Source organism: Camelus bactrianus, chromosome 1 (genome assembly GCF_048773025.1).
Source record: "Camelus bactrianus isolate YW-2024 breed Bactrian camel chromosome 1, ASM4877302v1, whole genome shotgun sequence".
In the NCBI taxonomy this organism is placed as follows: Eukaryota; Metazoa; Chordata; class Mammalia; order Artiodactyla; family Camelidae; genus Camelus; species Camelus bactrianus.
In genome coordinates this window covers 81,579,833-81,601,599 of record NC_133539.1, presented here as the reverse complement: position 1 = coordinate 81,601,599, position 21,767 = coordinate 81,579,833, and the positions used below count along the sequence as shown (strand labels likewise).

The 21,767-nt window shown below is 40.8% G+C and overlaps 1 protein-coding gene across 7 annotated transcripts in view; it reads right to left on the bottom strand.

Annotated features, from left to right (window-relative positions):
• TNIK (TRAF2 and NCK interacting kinase) overlaps nucleotides 1-21,767 on the bottom strand; it is a 361,554-nt gene that overhangs the window by 47,050 nt on the left and 292,737 nt on the right. For all 7 annotated transcript variants that reach the window (XM_074367889.1, XM_074367884.1, XM_010947772.3 and 4 more), the window contains 5 exons: nucleotides 15,318-15,482; nucleotides 12,481-12,720; nucleotides 9,546-9,652; nucleotides 2,776-2,939; nucleotides 444-541 (listed from right to left, as the gene is read on the bottom strand). In XM_074367889.1, coding sequence (XP_074223990.1) covers nucleotides 444-541; nucleotides 2,776-2,939; nucleotides 9,546-9,652; nucleotides 12,481-12,720; nucleotides 15,318-15,482 — 774 coding nt within the window. The remainder of the gene's footprint in view (nucleotides 1-443; nucleotides 542-2,775; nucleotides 2,940-9,545; nucleotides 9,653-12,480; nucleotides 12,721-15,317; nucleotides 15,483-21,767) is intronic.

Below are 21,767 nucleotides of genomic sequence, written 5' to 3'. Positions count from 1 at the left end.
AGTTTTGGTCCAGAAAATATAGTCCCTGAGCAGCAGACAAACTGCAATATTAATTCATATGGAAAATAATGTGGGGGAGAGGCTAGAATAGATAAGGGAAACCCATAGAAAGTGCCCAAATCTCCTTAACTGCTAGTTTCAACATCTTTTTGCCAAAGTTGCTGAGTAGAAAGTACAGAATAACATGAGTTATTTCTTTTCCTGTTTTATTCCCTAACGTAGTGCTAATGATCAGCAAAATATCCACAGGCAGGGAAGCAATCCGAGATCTGTTCAGTTCTTTCTTAATCAGGTATGACTTCCTTCTGGATGCTCTTGGCATCCCTTCTTATTAATCTCAACAATTTTTGTTCCACAGTCATGAGTGTATCCCAACTACTTTATCCTGTGGGTTCTCAGGTATATATTAAAAAAGTTCAAAACTCTGAAAGAAAAGCACTCACAGCTGGTCGACTAGGCCGGGTAATGTCCCTGGATTCTTCTGGTTTCACCTTGGAAGGCTCATGGGGGAGCACAGGTGATCCTTCGGATTTACTGTTGGCTAGAGGACAAAACAGAGGGCCAAGAAAGATAATGACCGTCAGAAAGCGCTGGCTCGATTCTGGAGTTCTGTGGTGAGTCATCCTCCGGGATTACTCAGCAGACACGTCATTCACTTAGGCAAATTCTCAAGCAGAAGCATGAAAAAATAGTAAATGTTCAGGCGAACAAAGTCAGGCAAACACATTTAGACTTGGAAGCTGGAAGTCACTGGTAATAATAAGAAAAGCTAGCAAGTACCACCATCTACTGAGCACTAACTGTGTGTCAGGTTTAATGCTTAATGCTAAATGTTTTCTACGTCTTATTTATTTATGTTTTTAGTGGGGGGAGGTAGGTAGGTTTATTTATTTTTTAATGGAGGTACTGGGGATGAAATCCAGGACCTCCTGCACGCTGAGCATGCACTCCATCACTGAGCTATACTCTCCCTCCGATGCTTTCTATGTCAGTTGTGTCACTGAATCCTCCCTCCAACTAAATGATGAGGCACTTTCCTACCTCACAGCTGAACACAGACTTACAGCGATGACAAAACTGGCGTAAGGTCACACTGAAAATATGGGCAGAGCTGGGATTCTGTCTGATTTCTCAAAGTCCTAGCTAGTCTCAGTGATGGTGCTTAACCAGACTCTAAGTTGACATTCTATGATTGGTTTCTTCTTTTCCCACTTAACCACCAGAAGTTCTTTTGTTGAAATATGGGCAAAAATAGAAACCTATTTTATTTGGAGGAATGGCTTTTAAATGGGAGGAGGAATGCGGGGAGGTTGTCTGGGTTCTTTAAGGAAGAAAGACTGAGGTGGGGGTAGGGGGCCGTGTTGGTGATTAAAGGGAAGGGCCCTAAGGTAGAGTTACAGAGCAAGGGTTGAGGGAGGGCTCCCTAACAGCTATGGAGTAAGGAGCATCCTTCCCAGTTATGAGCTCAAAGGTAGAGAAGAAGCAATCTACGGTGGGAGAGATTCTTTCGTTTGGTTTTAAGGTGATCTTTCCTGGGCAGGGACACACCAGGGATATAGGAGTGCTTTTAACCCAGAAGAACTAGAGGCCAAAGGACAGAAGATAAAAATTAAGCCTCAGTTAAAAATCAGAATTAAAATGATACGCCTAAGCTTGGTTTTCTTTAGCATTGGCTCTAACTAAGCATATTTAGTTGCTTACGAATAGAAAGAAGGTAAAGGAATGGCAGTTTTCTGAAGTAAGGAAGTTCGCATCTGGATCAAGGCCACAAAAGTACACACAGCTCTGGACTGTGCCACTGATGGCAGAAGAATGCATCTGGGGCAGCCGCAGGCCAGTCCACATCTCCGCCAGAGACACAAGCATTGCACATCTGACGTCTACCTTTTCAAAATGGACATACAGTGAGTTTACTTATTTAAAATCTTAAAAAGATATTAGAAGCTAAACTATGATTGCGTCTAATGAAGAGGCTAAAAAAGAATAAAGAATTGGTGGTTTTCACTAGGCAGAGTAATTTACAAGTGTTTTCCAAACTGCACTTTAAAAAGTCCTGGTCTTTATTACTTGGAAGCAAAATTACCTTCTGAAGAAGGTTATTCAGGAAGAGCACAGTTTGATTAGCTAGAAACAATAGGTTATCATGTATAATTAGCTGGCCATATTAATGTTTTTCACAGCTTCCTCATTAATGAAAACTAAACAATGAAGAATGACTTGAATTAAATGGTCAGAAAAGCTAATTTTTACCTCTCTAATAGGAGTACCCAAGAGAGTCAAATATATTTTCTGAGTCAAAGACTATATCTTCTCTCAAATGTATATTTATTCTACATTAGCCTTTACTGAATTCACTTTGAGAAATACCTGGTACTATGAATTATGTTCGGAATACGAAAAGCGACTATTGACACAAGGGGAAGAAGATACTTGGGGGTTCACGAAACTCTAACCAGGCAATCAAATAAAAATGGAAATTCTGGTGACTGATGATTATATTTTCAAATAAGACCAATAATCTGTGATCTTTCTGGAAAACACTGGTATCTGCAATGAGAAAGGGTGTAGTTCACACTGATGTCACACATACAACTGGGGATAGTGGTCCACTCTCCTACGGAGCTGAAGCTGAGAGCAGTTAAGTGGCTTTTTAGCCTCACACAGCAGTGGTCACACCAGGACCAGAAGTCACAGAAGTCAGGAAGTCATCCGATTCCCTGTCCATGGCTCTCCTCCTCAGGGAATGCTGTCCTGGAAAGGTAGGGGAAAGCTTACCTCGAACTCTGGTCCGTTCACTAGATCCTGCTTGTGATCCTGGCTGAGAGCCTCCTTGGGAGCTGGGCTGGGAGCTCGGGGTGCTGGAGCTGGAGGAACTGCCACTGCTGGTCCTCTGCAAGGGGCTCTCCAAGATGGGCTCGGTTCTCCGAAGATCGGGGTTACTGCACAGATAGCAGAGCACAGTGACTACACTCTCAAGGACACATACGTCCTCCAGTCCCATCCCCAGTGCAAAGGGGTAAAGAGAGTGCTTATGCGACCATGCATTAAAGGGGTCAATGGTGATAACAATCATGCCATCCTCTGTGGATTCTGAATCAGAACGGCAGGAACTCTTGACCCAACTCTTGGTGATGACCCAAATGCATTAGTTCTGAAATGGTGGCTCTTCAAAGGAGGTTTCTTTAAACCCCTGTTCCTGTGCTTACTGGAAAATACTTGAAAATATTAAAAGCTAAAAATCAGGAAGCAAAGCATGCAATCTCTGAATCGAGAGATACTCAGCTATATTTCACTATATGATATATTACCTTCTAGTATTTTTTCTTTCATATGTATGGAAGCACACTGTATATTCAATTTTGCATCTTGCTTTTTTCCCTCTTAAACTGCACTGTGAGCTTCTTATGCTTCTAAAAACAATAATGGCTGCACAGCAGTCCATTATATAGATGAATTAGTTTAACCATTCTTCTATCGTTAGGTGCTTCCGTACATCACTATGACATGTAACACTGAAATAACCATCTAGATGCATACAAATATTCAACCACATCTCTCCTGGAATTGGAATTCTTGGGTGGAAGGGCATAAACTGGAGTATATATGTGCACATATGTGTGTATGTGAACGTATAAACATGCTGCCAATTTTCACTGAATTCTTACCGGACTTTATTATGAACAGCTGACTAATATGTAAAAAAATAATATCTTGCTGTTTTAGTGTAGTTTTAAAAAATTACTGTTGAGGTAGAATAATTTTTATTCACATTTATTTGTTATTTGTAATTCCTCTTCTGTGAATGACTTAAGTTCTCTGCTCACATAGCTAGTGATATCTTTGCATTTTAAAAGTTCTTGCAGGAAGTCTTCATATACATTGTCCATTATCAAAAGGAGGTTTGCTTGAAAGTAATTATTATTAAGTGCTAAATCAAGAACTAATTCATTTGTTGGCAGCCTAGCAGCCCCCACTGGTTATAAACCTAACTATATTATTCATCCTTATATTGTTACTACCCCCAAAATAGTGCTATTTATTCACTCACTCAGTTGGTCTATATGTGGCACTGAGATCCGGTAATGAACAAGACACAGCCGTGCCCTCTGCCAGCTCAGCCTGACACACACAGCTACCTTCACTCATGCTTTGCCTGCAGTGAGCACAGGGCAATATGGGAGCACAAAGCAGGGCCCCAGGCCACTTGGGGTGATCACAGGGGCTTGTGCAGAAGAGGAGACATCCAAGCAGTGGCGGTGGGAGGCAACTGGTGAGATTTTTATGATCTTGTTATAAAAATAAGCAGCATTCTCAAAATTTCTAGTAAGCTCTTTCTGTTTAATTTCTAAGTCACAGACCTTTCCATTTTTCCTTTAGACTTCTGTAATGCTGGCGTAAGTGGATAATTTAGTGAGACCTGAAATTCAAAGCTCCTATCCACTGCCGTCCAACTGCCTAGGGAACAGCATGGGCCCCTCCAGGTTTTCATCATCTTCAGTTCCTTCCCCAAAGAGAATTCCACTAACAGAGTCATCATAGCACTATGGTTTTAATGCAGTGAGATACCACATTCGAATGTAATTCTCTGCTTTCATTTTGCTCTGCCCATTTCAAGAGTCTCAAGTGGGTACCAGGCAGTCTGCACTGTGTGGGTGTCAGATGCTTCACATACAAATGTGAAAATAATATGGCCCCTTCCCTTGGGACACTTGTAGCTTAGTCCATAAAAACCTGACCACAAATGGCATCATGACAGCAACAACTAAACCAAATAATTTACTTTTGAAAACACAAGAGCCTTGCTTTGTGGTAATGTATTTGGCATAGCCATTTGGTCAAGTTAAAAAATTCTTAAATACTGGGTTATTGGAAGACATAGCTGGTCCTGCAAAACATATGTTAAAATAAATATATCTTTATAATTTAGTAATTTGATCATATAAATGTAGAATTTATGACAATATTCACCATTTAAGTTTTTATGGTAAAGGGGTTGCTAAGTCAAGCTAACAGTAAAATCAATTGCAGAAGTGAGTGTTGGTAAACTTAAGGAAGACTTTAAAATTTTTTGATATTTTTATGGCATTCTTTTGTGATACTATTAGCATTCAATTGATTGAAATAGATTTGGATCCATGATGGCAACATCCCCCCCTCCCTCTACTTGACGAATACCTAAAACGATAAATGTGTAATACTTCTGAAATGCCCACATTTTAAATTTTTCATTTTTTCATAAAGAAACAATCCTATCTTCTTTCACTCCCAAGTAATGAATTCTTCCTCATTGTCCTCTTTTATTTAACAGTAGTGGTCAAGAATTATTTCAGTATAATTAATACATTCTAAAAATATTTTTTCTAAAAATTGTATTGAGGTTAAGGGCCATGGGCATACTAAAGTTCCTTGGTGGATGCTCTCATTTTGTGGAGATGTAGTGTTCTTCATAGTAAAAAAAAAAAAAATCTATCGAGAGAACAGAGATCTGTGAGCTCTGAGCATCTCCCCTGGTGGCTGTGCTGTGGTACCAGGGTCCAGCTCTTTGTTCGAATGCCACACTCCTTTGATCATTTAACCAAAACCTTTCCATTAAACACCTGGACCAGTATGAGGGATGGGGGAGGGCACCAGGCACAGGGCAGGCAGGCAAGTTACAACATAGTCCCAGGGATGAGACATGCACTGTGGAGACAATAGACAGCAAGGCAAAACTCTATATGCCGACTGAGGGTCTATAAATAAGATTGGAGTTTGGGAACAATGAATGGAGCCTGGAACGGTCAAGGGTGGTGTCAGGAAAGAGACAGGACTTGATTAGACTTTGGAGGGGTGAGCAGGAAGGCTGGGGGAACAGCCTGAGCAAAGACACAGCAGCTGGGGTTTTCCTGGGGCTCGTTGGTACGGAGGACACCGCCCTCACTGAGTACTACGTCTGTGTTAGGAAACCATGGGAGGGTGGTCGTCAGAAGAAATGGGCGGCTTATGCGGCAATGGCCAGTAAAAGCTGGCAGAGAACATGGACCTCCCAGGGCCAGTTTATGAATCACTCACTGGCCAGGACAGAGGCAGGGAGGAAGCTGCTGCCATATTAGATGATAAGGCCTGGGCCAGGGCCATCCTGGCAAAAAAGAGGGGCCTGGGTGTCAGCAGAACCAGCCCCGCCGGGATAAATGTGCATCTCTGACTGGGGCTCAGGGTCTCTCTCCGTGTGACGCTAATTGGATCCCAAGAGCATTACATCCCTGACCTGGGCTTCATTAGCCCAAGTCTGCCCCACCAGAGCTAACCAGTGTGGGTGCTGATCTTGATAGATTGCTACTTTTGCTGCCAGAGTATGATGGAAGTGTAACCATATATAGAAATAGGGAAAACTTTAAAATGCCTTTTCTATCTTCTTTATTTTGGGGATAAAATATGAGTGTTTTGAGAAAATGTCACATTGTTCATATTTTTCTCCTCCTTATTCTGTAGTAATGTGGTCTGGCCTTGGGGCCAAGGGGCCTGAGATAAATGCTCTTAGAAGGGCTCAATTTCAGAAGACTTCCATGAAATAAGAGATTTCTCTCATTCACATACTAACTGAGCCTACTCAGATCCAAATGTGTAAAGACTTGAAAACATTCATATAGATTTCTTTAAATGCTAATTCTTAGTTCAAACATTTGCCATCCTGCAGACAATGCTGCTTGGTCTATAAAACACACAGCAAAGTGAAAATTATTCCATTTTCTTGAGTCATATAAAAAGTCAAAACAGAAAATTAGGATTACGAAGTGATTTCTTGGCCCAAATACTTGGGCCAAGTCTATAATTAACTGGCTGACTGCCAAAATTCATTTTACTTTGTTCTTTGGTGACACAGCCAGTGAAAACGAATGAGCCATGAGAAGATAGGTTTGGGACGGGACAGAGAGTTATTTTTTGAATTTAAGCGTTTAGTCACTGGGTTTTGACTGGCTGTTACTGGCTTAATTTTAATCTTTTCATACTCCAAATGTACTCATTTAATCAAATTTTAATTTGCTCTAAAAGAACACATGAATCAAAGTTAAATGTTAAAGTACATGGAATGTTTTTAAACAGAAATTTAAAAAATGAACAAATCAAATCCTGATTTAAACTCAACTGATCACCTTGACAGTAGAAGGCATTTGGGAGTCCATACGGCATTGCAAAGGACAAATTTAAAGCAACCCTTTTTTTATAGCTTTATGGATGGACAGTTGTCTGACAAATGCTACAGAAAGAACTATGAAGACTTCATTGGAACCAACAGAAAGTAGGAGAGTCTCTGTGTTACGGTAATGCCCCCCCAGTGAATCGCATCTCCCAGTGTCCACGTCCCTGGGTATTTCCTTTACATACTGACTGGGGACTTGGCCGTGTGACTTATGGTCCCAATGGGACATCAGCAAAGACGATGGAAGCAAAGGCTTCCAAAGAGCTTGTGATGCTGTCCTGAAATCACCAGTCAAGAAGTCCAGGATGAAAGGTACAGCTGACTCCATCAGCCCAGTGCAGCTGCATAAGTGAGCCCAGGTGAGACCAGCAGAACAATGTTTTAGCCAACCCAGAGGATCGTCAGAAATAATAAACCGTTACTCTTTCAGGCCACTACATTTTGGCATGCTTTATTATGCAGCAAAACTGAACTAAAGCCATCTCTATCATGGTAAATATACCGAATCCTAAAACATTTAAAAATGCAATCCAATCAAGAGTCGCATAGTCTGATTCACATCTTAAATACTGGTCACTTGGAGATACGTGATTGCAAGAAGTAGACTTGTTGGGCAGGATTGTTCCACCTGGCAGAGATGGGGGATTCTCCGTCTTTCCCTTCCCCACAGTCCCTCCGGCTTTCATTGTAGGTAAATAGTTATTACCTCTTAGCTCACTTCCTCCCTACCTTCACCATAAGCAGAAAGGGTTGGCTGTCTTCACAAGGTCTGCATTCTTTGGACAAAGTACAATGTTTAAGAGATTCCCGGGGAAAAGCACATGTTTTGCAAGCCACTGACCATCAAACAGCAGCTATCTTGGGTTCTAAGGTCATTAAAATTAAACATTTCAGAGGGAACAAAGAGCTGCTTTTCATTTGACTATAAAACAATAGTTCTCTTTCTTTGGTTGTTAGAGGGGAAACAACTTAAAGTTGAAATGATGCTTGATCTACAGCAATGAAAATTATAAGCAACTGATCCAGGGAACACGGCCTGGCGGGCGGGGTTCAAAGGAGCAAGAAGCACTGATAACTGGGGACTTAGCGCCACTGGAAGAGGCAGACGGGGAAAGTTCAGGCCAGCAACCCGGGCTGACATTCCTTTGGCTCCCTGGGCACAGTCCAGTCCACAGGCTTCCCCAGGGCTGCGTAGCAATACCAGCTCAGCGGGAGTCTGACAAGTTGCGGGACAAACAATGGCTCATTCAGGGCTTCCTGCAATTGGCAACTCCACTCAGAACTGGCTAGCTTCTTTGCCATAAAGGGACTAACATTCTTAGTACCATTCCACCTTAATTATGGACTGACTCCTTCCTAAGGCTTTTCATGGGAAGGGAAACATTAAGGCTTTATGATCAAAAGCATTCCCTATTTTACTGATCAATAGTATACAATACAAATAGTCCTAACCTTCATTTCCAGTCTCTCCTTCTCTTTGACTAGCAAGAGAGAGTCCTCCTCTTATTATGAACACAAAGGCGAATAAAACAGCCTGCCCAAGATCCTTTTTATAGTCTCAGCAGAGGCCATGTGCTATTTCAGCTGCTCTTAAAAAGGAGCCTACTCGTCGTGAAAAATCGGAGGGAAGCAAACAGCATCAGTCACCACATAAAATCTGCTCAGATACTGTAAGGATACTGTTTGTTTTCCAGCTTCTCTTGAGACCCCTACACCAAGCAGTAGGTGGGTGCAGCTTCCTGACTGTAGGAATACAGCTGGTAGAACTTTCTAGGCGAGCACAGAGCAACAGAGGTAACATGACTGTATTTCAGTGACCCTCCCTAATGCCAAAGACATAATTTCCTCATAAGAACGAGTCCTTCTGTAATTTGCCAAGTTAGGGAAGCCCTGCAGCTGGTCACTCTCTCATTTCTTTGGCAATTACTTTGTCTCAATAGTTCCCAGGGCACATTTCTTGACCTGATGCTAAAAATCACCTCAAGTCAGGCTGACTTCATGAAGTGGCCTCTGAAGTAATGGTCAGGGGTACTACAACCAAATTTCTATTTGTAGTTTTCCCCCCACAATTTAACAACTGTCAAGTTAAGGTAAACTCAGTTGGCTTCTGGGTTGATTCATTCATTGATTCCCTGATTCATTCATTCACCTGTTCATTCATGAGCCCCACTTCCATACACTGATTTCTGTGAAAGGCTACTGAAGAAATAAAAGGCGTGTGTCCTGCCCACCAAAGCTTACAGTCTGGGTGGCCAGTCAACATAACTCTGAAGTGAAAAAAGAATGAAGACATGTTTTAGGAAAGCAATCATGACCATAGTAGGTGGGGTTTTTTCCCTTCACCTTAACCATCTTCCTTCCCTACCTTGCTCTGATGGGTTGAGATCCTAGTCTGGGTCCCAGAGCACTACCATTTCCAGGAGAATTCTTTCTTGCTAATGCTGGGGATATAGAAGTTGTTCTTTGAGGCACCTGAAAGAAAACCAGAGTTCAGAAATATTTTCCATAAAATAGCTTCCAGAGGAGACTGCCTGAAAAGCAGCCTACTCCTTTTCTACAATTTGCCAGGAGACACAGAAACTATCAGAAACAGGAAAGAAACATGTTTTATTTCTCAAAGAAATATTTAACTCTCTAAACAACATCAAACAAAAGAGGCACCTTTAGCAAACATTAAGGAGTACAGTCCTTAATTTTAAAGACAAATTTAGAAACAGACCAAACTAATTATTTTGATTCACTGGGCAAAAATAATTGACCTCCTTCATTTGCACAAGTGTGGTGGATACCAGAAATTTCTTTGGGGTATCATTAACTCAGCTGATTGTTGGAAATTGCATCAGATGAGAGCCATCCGGATAAACTGAGTTCCATTTTTAACTCAGAAAACAATTGATGAACAGATAAGGAGATTATAAAATCTGGTGAGAAACTAGGGTATCGGGCTAGGACTTGGGACAGAAGCCACACGTCAGTGAGCTCAGAGAAGCTACTGCAAGGGATCCTGAAGTGTTTCCACTTCCTAATCAACTTGCAGTCACAAATTAAAAACAAACCCCTAAACATTGTGCTTTGGAAGGTCAATATGCAAACATAATACAAAACAGGATTAATACTGAAAATCCTAGAAGGTCTTCAAAAAAAAAAAACAAAAAACAAAAAAACTATGTGAGTACCAGTCAGACTGTGAGGTAGAGTGGGAAGATGTATCATTAGTTTATCAGGGGTCTAAGGTAGAATTCAAATACACCTCATTTTATGAAACATTTTTTAATGAAATAAAATACTGTTAATTGCGCCAACTGAGTTCAATATGAGGAAGAGGAAAAACTTACTTTATGAGACATGACCAGGAAATGAAAGAAAAGATAACCTGTGACAGTTAGTTGAGCTAAACATTTGTCAGGTGCTTTAATTTTTATTTATTTTTGGAGGCTCTTTTAAAATGCGTTTGTATTTTGTACTAGATAGTTTTATAGCACATTTCACTTTTATTTATTTAATTGAAGTATAGTTGATTTGCAATGTTGTATTAGTTTCAGGTGTAGAAAAAGTGATTCAGTCACACACACACACACGTATATATTTTATCCCTCCCCCACCTTTCCCTTTTGTTAACCCTAAGTTCATTTTCTATGTCTCTGAGTCTATTTCTGTTTTGTAAATAAATTCATTTGTATAATTTTTTTTAAGATTCCACATATAAGCGATACATATATTTGTCTTTGTCTAACTTACTTCACTTAATATGATAATCTCTAGGTCCATCCAAGTTGCTGCAAATAGCATTATTTCATTCTTTTATGGCTGAGTAAAATTCCATTGTGGTATATACATATATATATAATCACATCTTTATCCATTCTTTTGTCAATGTACTAGACATTTTAAAATTGGGCTTTGTTTTAATATTATCGTTTAATATATTAAATGATATTTAACATTGATACAAATTCTATTGGTTATTATAATACATTTTAAGATAAAGACCTAGAAAGACGAATCAGCCAAGTGAAGCAGAATGACTCTATCAGTGTTCCCGCCTGCTCAAGTTCAATATTACTACTACTCTTCTTCCCTTTTCATTTGCTAAACTGAAACAGCTGTAGAGAGAAAGTCTAATGAATTACTGAAAACCTAAAATCTTTGTATCAATCTAAATTTTTCTCGCAGAATTATAAACGTGTGCCTGTGCATTTTTAGAGTGTGGACCAACACCCTCAAATGTTTCTCCAGCTCTTGTGTCTGTTCCTCTGCCCACCCTATTTTCCAGATTGAACTTTGCTCCCTAAAGGACCCTTCTTGATGGTATCTCTGCTTCCACAAGAGGAGGACACCAACAAAAAGAGCCACTATCTGCTAATTCCATTTTCAAAATAATGGAAATCCTGGTATAATATCCTTTTGAGAGGAAGATGAGGAAAAATACTTGAAAATCATTGGGTGAAAAGTTTTTTTTTTTCTCCTGGGATCAACAATGGTATTGATCTCAGGAAACTGTGAGACATTCTGTTCAGGATGAGTTCAGGAGAAAGGGGAATCCTGAACTGGAAAGAATCTGAGGCAAAAAATTCTCCAGTATTTTGAAATACTTCCAGGTTGTCTGTAATGAGATGCATGGTCTCATTTCAGGACTTTTTTTTTTTTTGAATATATAATAACTTGGTAGGGGCAAAAACTAAACAAATGAAACCAAACTCAGGGTTGTTCTGTCCAGTGGGATGACTGGTCATTTTGCCCTACAGTTTAATCCTCAGTAATTAATTAAGGTTGGAATTAAATTACAACGTGGCTCAGTAGGAATCTTCCTTAAGTGGAGCCAACTAAAATATTCTAAGTGCAATACGATCTTGTGAACACCTGAAACCTGGTTTCACTTTGTGTTATTAAAAATAGGAGTAAATAAATTTTCTACTTTTTATCTGGAAGTTTTAAATTTGTCCAGACAGAGATTAAGTCATCTATGGAAAATATCCATATTATTCTATTTCTTAATATGAAGAGTAAAAGAACAGTTTGGAATGCTTGGGGTTGAGAGTTCTAATCCTGGATACAGGATGTATGCTTCCAAGTCAATCAATCTACCTGAGCTTCCATTTCTTTGGGGAAAAGGGAGGTCAGAAGTGATAAATGACAATCCAAATCTTAGCTTGGGAATGAGAAGGGACCAAAAAAACACGAGAGGGGACGGTGCTTTGGTGATGTCATGGTCTTCACTATGAGGACAGGTCTGGAACAGGGGTAGTAATTAACAGTGATGACGATGACAGTGATGATGATAAAAACCGCGGTAACATTACCTTTGGTGGAATGTCTTCTTCCTGTCGTAACCAAGAGCTTCGGTCAAACTTCTCAATGCGAGTGGGGAGAGGAGGGTTTTCAGAGGTGGGATCCGAGTTCTGGCGCGGCATCTCAACGCGGTGAGAGGTCACGCTCAGAGCCTCCTGAAACCCAGAGAGGCCCTTCGTGGGCTGCTCGTGCACCGACTGGGAGGCGGTCAAGGCAGGTCCCTGGGATTTCACAGCTACCAGATGTGGGATCTAAGCAGCAAACCAGCATGACAGCAGCGTTACTGAGCAGATCAGCTAGGACCTTACTCGGCGGAAGGGAAGATAAAATTTGGGGGAGAAAGAACTGGAGCACAAGAGCCCACCACAGCTTCTATAGCATCCTTTTAAAAGTGCTCCCGAATTTCCCATTTAGAGCTGTAGGGCTGAACCTGGGTTCCTAGCAAAGAGTTAAACGATGGACTTGGGACTGCTGAGGAGTTGGTGAAGTAAGTGTGATGATAATAACAATAACATTTTTTGTGAAGATTTACTGACCAGCCAAACAATCTATTTACAAGCACTTCTCTTCTAACGTTACAAACTTCCTCCTTTAAACTTCCTAACGTTGACTTTAGAGAGTGCTCCATGAAACAAGAATTGCTCTGAATATCTTACTTCTTATGAACTCACTAAATCCACCATGAGACAGACACAATTATTTTTCTCATTTTACACATGAGAATGTACAGTAGAGAGAGGTTAAGTAACAAACTAGATTTCACAGCTAAACGTGCTGTTTCCAGATTGTAACCTACACATACCCCACGCCCACACATCTAGCAACTACACTGCCCTGCTTTCTGGGGACCTGGTTTTCACCTGTTAGGAGATCATATATCTCTTGACACCTGGACGTTTCTTTCAGAGTTGTAAGCCTCACAATTTGGCATATGTTGATGCTATTTATGCAGGGAAGACACGCAGTCTTTGGGTAAGAATGTGGCTCTTTAAGACAAATCATTAAAATCTAGAGTTTGGGGGACCCTGTCCCATTAGCACTGCTTACACTTTATTGTCTGTGCTTATGTAAGCCTGTCTCCTCCTCCATCACCAAGGTAAGCTCCCTGGAGACACGAGCCATGTCTGATCTCTTATCTCTGAGTCTAGCACTGTGCCTGCCATGTGGAAAGTGGCCAGTCAGTTTTGGCTGGGTACTTTCTAAATGAAACTTAATTCAACAAACATTAACCTAGTATCTGCTTTGTGCAAGGGACCTACCAGACCCTCTTTGGACTGAAATCTCAGCGCCCAGACTGCAGGGGGCATTTCCACAGCCTCTTCTACCAGCCTGGTCCAGTTCCTGTTGCCCTTGAGGTCTAACCCCTGGAGCAGCCCTGCCCCAGCCTCTTCAGACCTGCTTAGGTTTGAAATCTGGAATGTTATTAATTGTAGTTCAGAAAAAATTCTCAAAGTCCAATTTGGCTCAATGATCCCCTTCAGCCAGAATAGGACTGTAACCAATTGAATTTACACCAGTGTTAAATATAATTAAATGCATTAAACAAAGCTTATTTTAAAAATATGTAGGACAAAAAACAAACCTACTTTACAAGAGCCCCCAAAATAAAAATAAAAAATGGAAGCACTTGAAGAATGCTTAATCCGATTAGCTGCCACCAGGCTATCTACATCTTCACTTCTTAATCCCTTCATAAAGTTTCACAAGTTTTCCCTTTTTTATAGGGCAAAAGTACCCAAAAAGGTCAAAGTTAGGGGTTTTAAAAGAGGAGATTTGTATGTTAAAAGAGAAGTTTCTATAAAAATGTACCCCATGGATGGTTAGGTCTGGACTAATTGTATACAGATAAAACCAACCAAGGGAAAGACATGCTAAGCTGTCTAGTGCTGAAGAATCTTGGACCTCATAATCTAAAGACAAACTGAAACCCAAGAATCCTCAATTGTATCACTACTCTGAAATTCAAACAGCATTCTGAAATCAAAAGTGACCTCAAAATATTTTGTGGAACTAGTAACACAGGTGGATGCCTGGCAGAAATTTAAGGCATCTGGGTGAAAACAGCTGCATTATCTTTATTTTTCATGAAATTTCATACTTCATTTCAATTCATATTTCATTTTTGGTATGCAAAATTTTAAAGATCCTCTAAAACCTCTAGAAACGTCCTCCTTATGTAAAAGTGGAGAAATCTTCTTTTCTTCTTCAAATAGCTTAAAACAGTGGTTCTCAAACTTTAAAGCACATCAGAATCACCTGAAAGCTGTTAAGTCACAGACCGCCAGGCTGCCCCACCCCTAGAGTTGCTGACCCGCAGATCTGGGATGGGCCTGAGAATCTGCATTTCCACCAGGTTTCTGGGTGATGCTAGTGCTGCTGCCAGGTGACCACACTTTGAAAACCACTGGCTTACAAGACGCCATTTCACTTAACCCAGTCCATTTCATTTTTTCCAGTTTCAGGCTCTTGCCAAAATCCCAGGGAACAAAAGATGATAATCTGTGTATATCAAAGGTCTATACAAATTTTAGTTTTAGTAATTTTAACTAAAAGGACGTTTGTTCTGACCTGGCAGGAACTCCTATGGGTCTCCAGAGAAGCAAGTTTACCAAGAACTGATTTTGTGGGTGGCTCAAAGCTAAGGATGGTGCTTTTTTCTTTCTCATCCTCCCTTTATCCTTCACATTCAGTGGGGCCTCCTGTATTAACTAGAGATTCTGTATTAAAAGCCATCCTTTGGCTGGTCCTTTGCCTGAATCCATGTTACAATTCCCTGGACTTTTATTAGGTTTTATTAGGTAACTGCACATCCTGTTGAAAAACCCAGTGGAAGGGAGGGAGAATGTACCTGGGGATCGACTGGTCTGAGCATGGGGGGTGTCCGAGCAGGCTGAACCCCACTGATGCTGAAGGACTCCGACCTCGGGGGCAGGTTGGGGTCCGATATCCTGTTGGCAACCTTGTGCGGCATGGCAGGTGAACTCTGCCGGTTGAGCCTTGATCGTTCTTCTACCTAGAAGCAAAAAAGAAAAAAAAAAGAATGCCTCGATGCTCACCAGACAGAAGCCGATTTACTTCCTTGTAAGGATTTGGTGTAGTCAGCTGCACAGCCATTTTGTGTCCCCCTGATCAATTCATTAAAAATAAACCCCAAACTTCCCATGTCTGCTCTGCATCGAGAATTTGCAAAAAAGCTTTTTTTTTTTTTTTTTTTTTTTTTGTCAGAGTAAATACAGGCATGAAAAACACACAGAACACTTAAGACATCACCCTTCCATCACCCATTATCTTGTGCTCTTTTGCTGGCTGGGAATTTGGGACCTGCCTATGAGTGTATCTTGCGTCAGTGGGAGTACCGTCCTGCCGGATGGTCACAAAGCCGGGACCAGGGAGGGAGCGAGGCAACTATGGGGGCACCACGACTGCTGGGGGGAAACAGAAAACTGCCTTGAGTTGACTCATGGGAAAGGGGGGGCCACCCGGGAGGGCTAACAAGAGGATGAGGCTGAGTGCACCGCCTCCACTTCGTCACATGCTCTCCTGGTGGGCAAGTGGGTGTCTCAATTAATGAGCATGGCCTGACTTAAATAGATTTCCTGGGTCATTTTCTTTTTCTCTCTTAAGGGCCTTTTCTCTTCAGTTGTCTCTCCCTGCTCTCTACACTGCATTCCTTCCACTTCCAGCCTGGGCTTCCCGGCCCCACCATCTCCTCTTCCCCCCGCTTCTCCACACTCAGCCTTCATTCTTGTGTCTCCTCCTCTCCGTCCTCCAACCCTCTCTCCTCTCTGGACGGTTCATGTCCTTGTCCTTTCCTTTCTTGCAGAGTCTCTCTCAGCCCAGAGGGGATAACTGATCAGAGTGCTTCCCAGGGAAGGCTCCCAGGACGAGGGAAGGCCCTCTTTACAGGTAGAAGTTACCCTCAGTTGCAGCAGGCAGACTGCGGCACAGGAAAAATTAAAGGAAAATTTAGATAAACAAAATGTACCCTGTAAGACCTGATTTACAATCTTCAACAACCTCAAGAGGTCTAGCACTTTTCTTCCAGATCCATCTTATCCTGTCCTTTACTTCTTTAGGGTCAATTTGACAGCTGTAATTTCCACACCGACCAGGGCAAGGCGCCCCACCCCGATGTCCCTTAACTCTCTTCTGTAGACTTGCTACGTGTGTTGCAAGAGTCTGTCAAGGAACTCACAGGAAGGTCCTCAAGACACATTTGTATGTAGCAGCTAAGAGTCTTCATTCCTTTTACTGCCTGATTTGAAATACAAATTCAAAAGAGCTATTCTCTCCCACCCTCCCCCCATCCCATTTTGACTCTTTTTGGAGGCAGACTCAGTCTCACATAGTCTGTTTTTTTAAGCTCTCATATTAACCACAAACATGCTAAGGTGTTAAGATGTCCTACAGGATAGAAAACCACCCTTCTGCCTCTACTTAGGGTTGCTCTGAACACCTCTTCTCCCACCATGGCTGTGCAGGGTACACCCAATTGGCATCCAGTTGACTTTGGTTTTAAAATTCCACATCCCAGAAGCTTACCACATACCAAATAAGATTTGCTGCAAAAAGCCAGGAATAGAAACCAGAACATGTATACTTTGTGCATGTTTGTGTGCAAAGTATTACACCAGCAATGATCATTTGGCTAGCGCATTGAGCAAAAGGGGAAAAAACAAGCCAGCTTTGAGGTAAGACCACAAAGAAGAAAACGTTCTGCAAAGACAGCCCTATATAAACTGACACCAAGGCACGTAACGTATTGCTTTTCCAAATACTAGACTCTCTGAAAAGAAGGTGCCTATTTCCAGACCACTGAAGTGAGTCAAATAATAGCTGTTTTCTTAGATCATTAATAGATAAATCACACGTATGAGCACCCTCACTACCTGAACACTCACCAACCAAACCATTGCTGTCTGAGGTTAGGAATCTAAGAGGTTCAAACTCGTTTTCGGATTATTACTTGGCTATCCAAACTACAGCCACTTATTAATCGACATTTAAGAACCAAATATTGTAAGAGACTGAAGAGTACTTGTCATTATTTTTTTTTAGCTGTAAAACCTCCTCAGACTGTTTTAACCCACATTCAGAGACAGTACATTAAAAATAATAGTTAAAAAAATCTGTTCCCTAAGACTACATTTTGAACAAAGAAACCATTTTTGAGGTAAAGAATTCTTTTGGCAACTGCCAGCAACAAGGCTCAAGTAAAGGAAGCATCCTTGCCTCTAATGGGACCACGGGCCACATGGCCCTAAAGCTGTCGTTAGAAATGCACAGGGCACAAAGGGGGGTGCTGCTTTCCACGGGCAGTAAATGAGTTTAATTAGTCATTGAGATATAATGTACTTCTGGTAACATTTCCTATGCCTTCTATCAGTTAGTTAACACACTAAATCCTACCATTAGTACGTTTCAGTTTGTACCATTCTAAAATATAGGATGTAAATAATCTATTGTTTCATTCTGAAGATTATTTCCAGCTGAGTCCAATGTGGTGAAATTTCCTGGGTTGGAGTTGCTTGAAGAAATTTGAAAACCTATGTGACAAGTGTAACAGTGAGGAATCAGGCTACTCTATCTTAAGAAAATCTTTTCTCAAAGTCTTTAGGATGATATTACTGCCTGTTGCTTTTACACCAAAAGAATAGCATGAGTATTGGAGCAAAGACATCAAATCAAATATCCTAATGACAGTTTCAGACGGATGGGGGGGAAGCTGTGTAGCATGTCCAGGAGCAGGCCCTTCTGGTTATTGTGATATTGGGAAAATGCCTGCCTCCTGACCCACCACATCTTATGTCTACAAGTTGAATAGTGAGTGAGCAAAAAAGAAAGTGTTTTTTTTTCCTCTCCCAACTTAAGAATATATAAGGTTGAAAACTGGGTTACAATCAAGATATGTTTCAATCTGTCTTTCATGAAACTAAAAAAAAAAAAAAAAAAAAACTATTAGCTAAGCCTCTGCCCCAACCTCCTGCTGCCAAGAAAACGTAAAATAGCAGAAAAACCACCAGAAAAGACTGTGCTAGTAGCATCAGACATAGTGGCAAGGTGCCAGACCATGACAACAAAAGATATGTATTACAAAGGATCGCATACTTGATGAGATTATCAGTGAGTATAGAGAACAATCTTAGGAGAGTCTGATTAATTTTACTGTAAAATCCGTTTTTTTTTTCCCCTTGAAAGGTTTATTTTAATATCAAAACTAAAGTAACTTCGGAGAGGTTTGGATCCCCTCTGCAGAAATGCTATACTATTTATAACAGCATTACAGGGAGAAAGAAAAAAATAACTGTTGTCTCAGAAATAAAATTCTGCTCCAGGCAGGGCTGTGTCGTCTATTGGGAACTACGGGAGCGATGTCTAAAGCCTTTGAGATATATAAACGCTGCATAAACACAGAAGGCCTGACAATAAGTGTGTTGATTGCAAGATTTCAAAATAAATTTTCAAAATAAATAAAAATACATTGAAACACATATATGTGTAAACATTCTATCAGTGTCAATTGTTAAATTGTTTTGTACATTTGAAAATAATTCATAGCTTCCAATGTCTCCCTTAGCAATAATGAATATCTGCTAAGAGAAAATTTCAAAACAAAATTACAGAAGTAATGTTTAAAATGTTGACAACAAAAATATATTTACTGTGTCATATGGGTGCATTTTAATAATACTTTCTATGATTGTAGGGTCCATGGAGTTTCTCCAGGTCTTAGAAAGCCGTACTTAAGAGCCAGTATGTGGTGGATGGAATACAACCATATGGGAAATTACTTTCTCTCTCTTTTTTTTTTCCCAACTGAACAAAACAGTTTGATTATATGTCTTTACTAGCAATGCTGGAGGAAGAGAAAGAAGTCAACAAACAACCTTTAAGTCCTCATTAGGTACTCTGACCCTGCACTCACTGGTCGCATAAAGAGTTGAGTCATGCTGTCTTTTGGCAAAACCACTGGGCAAGACTGGGGCTGTCCCTTCTCCGGGGCACCTCTGAGGACGGGAGACTCTCATTCATAGAGAATGCTTATAATGCAGTCTTGCCTAAGGAGATGGGTCTGGACCACTTTCCTAAGATACTCTTAACCAATGATTCCACAGAAGAGTATAGCTCTTCAGGTGAATGGAGCACATAACTTAAAAGTAATGAGGCAAAAAAAAAAAAAAAAAAAAAAAAAAGGGTGTGGGAGGGTATAGCTTAAGTGGTAGAGCGCTTGCTTAGCATCCACAAGGTCCTGGGTTCAATCCCCAGAACCTCCTCTAAAAATGAATAAATAAGTAAAACCTAATTAGTGCCCCCCCCCCAAAGGAATGAGGCAAATCTTTAGCAAGTTGAGATGGGAAATGACAGTGTGCAGCTCTCACCAGGGAGAGGGAAGCGGAGGAGATGGGAATGCACGTGAACTGCTCATGTGAAATCCAAGCCAGACACAACAGAGACAGAACACTTATCCCTGCGGGCAACCATGGCCCTGGGAGCAAAACGGAAATACATTGAGTATCATAGTTCGTACGCATTTGTTCAGTGCCTACGGTTTCCATGGCACCTTCATATACGTGGTTGCCCACAATCCTCCCAACTCTGAGACAGGAAGCACCGATGGGGAGGCTGCACTTCATCATGGTGACCAGACTAACCAGGGCACACAGCCACAGGAAGTGGAATGACTGGAACTCAAACAACCTCTTTCCCGTTTCCTGCCAGGTCTCTCTTATGCTAAATCTTAAGAGAGAGAAGCAGAAACTGGAGAGAGATGGGAGTAGAACTGTAAACTCTCTAAATAGTCATTTGCGACCTCATATATAAAACGAAAAAAAGCAACACATGTAAAGCAGAGAACACAAGTGGAGAAGGAGTTTTTAGGTAGAGGGATTTCAAAGTCCAATGGGTTGATGGGATATAAAGAGACATTTTGGCCCATTATTTGCCAAATAAAACCATGGCCAGATGACTGGCATGCATCACCAAGAAGGATCATGATGGAGTGTTAAAAAAAATTAAAATACAGTCTCACGCAGTACTCTTGTAGACAGAGCATTCTGTCACTGCAGCATGGGGGTAAACGTTTTTTAAAAAATTATTGCCAGGCCCAGACAATCACATGTCATTTAAGCAACAGGAATTTGCACCATTATAAAGAAGGGCATTATTAAAAAAAAAAAAGGGATATCCATCTTTATAAAAGTGCCAGTGTGTGTGTTGGGAACTTCAAATTTTGCCGATGTTTAACAGATGTCATATTGATGTTTTCACAGAACAAATCTGACTTCCATTCCAATCCAGAGATGGTAGAGCATTCAAAAGGAGTGAGCATGCCCCCAACTCCTCCTTTGAATAGAGGCATTAATTTTTCCTTTCTGGTTGACATCTGAGAATCAAAGTCAATGTGCCTTTTAAGACAACTAGAATACTGAGTAAAAGGGGAGGGAGAAGAGCTCAACAAGATCTGCCAAAATAATCGCGGATTTTCATTTGTTCTTACTGCATCCGACAAATTAATAAGAAAGGTATTGAGAAATGTGATGATGACTTATGTTTTACAAAGTGAAGCGACAAAAACCAGGGAGATGAAACCTTATGATGATATTCCATTGCTAATGAAAAAATGCTGATTTGCAATAAGGAGGAGAAATAAGTGGATGGAAAAATAATCAAAGCAGGAAAAAGCATCCTGATGAAAGGTATAGAGCTGAGTTAGAAAACAAACACTGTAGCAGAATACAGAAGAGGCTGCTGTGGGTGGAAGACAGCAGGGTGGTGTCTTCAATGGCACGTGGGGCAAAAAGCCCAGACCCTCTATCACAGGAGACCAGGCATAGCTCTGCCCACTCTTCCGTGGTGAAGGTATTTCACATATATACCCTGGCAGAAGATGCATTTGAAAATGACAATGGTCGCTTTTATTCCACCTCCAAAAGAGAGGTTAACCCAGGTTCTTTTATCAGTTGATAATTGAGATACCGCTGAGCTAGAAATTCTGTCCATACCTCGAGTCTTGAAATGTATTTTACTGTTTGCTACTTTCAGCCCTACCCACCTCTCTATTATAAGAAAAGAAAACTGCAAATAAAGCTCTAGAAGAAAAGTTCATACATTGCTGATCAGAAGCATTGAAAGATCAAGAAGGTAAGGATCCTCACACTCCTTTTTATTTCCATTTTAAGAAGTGGGTGTAAAAAAATGATGAATTAAATTAAGGCAGTTATTTGCTCTTATTTGTATACCAGTTGCTCCAGTCTCCAATTTAGCACTGTCACTCATTCTATCATCTAAATGTTTCATC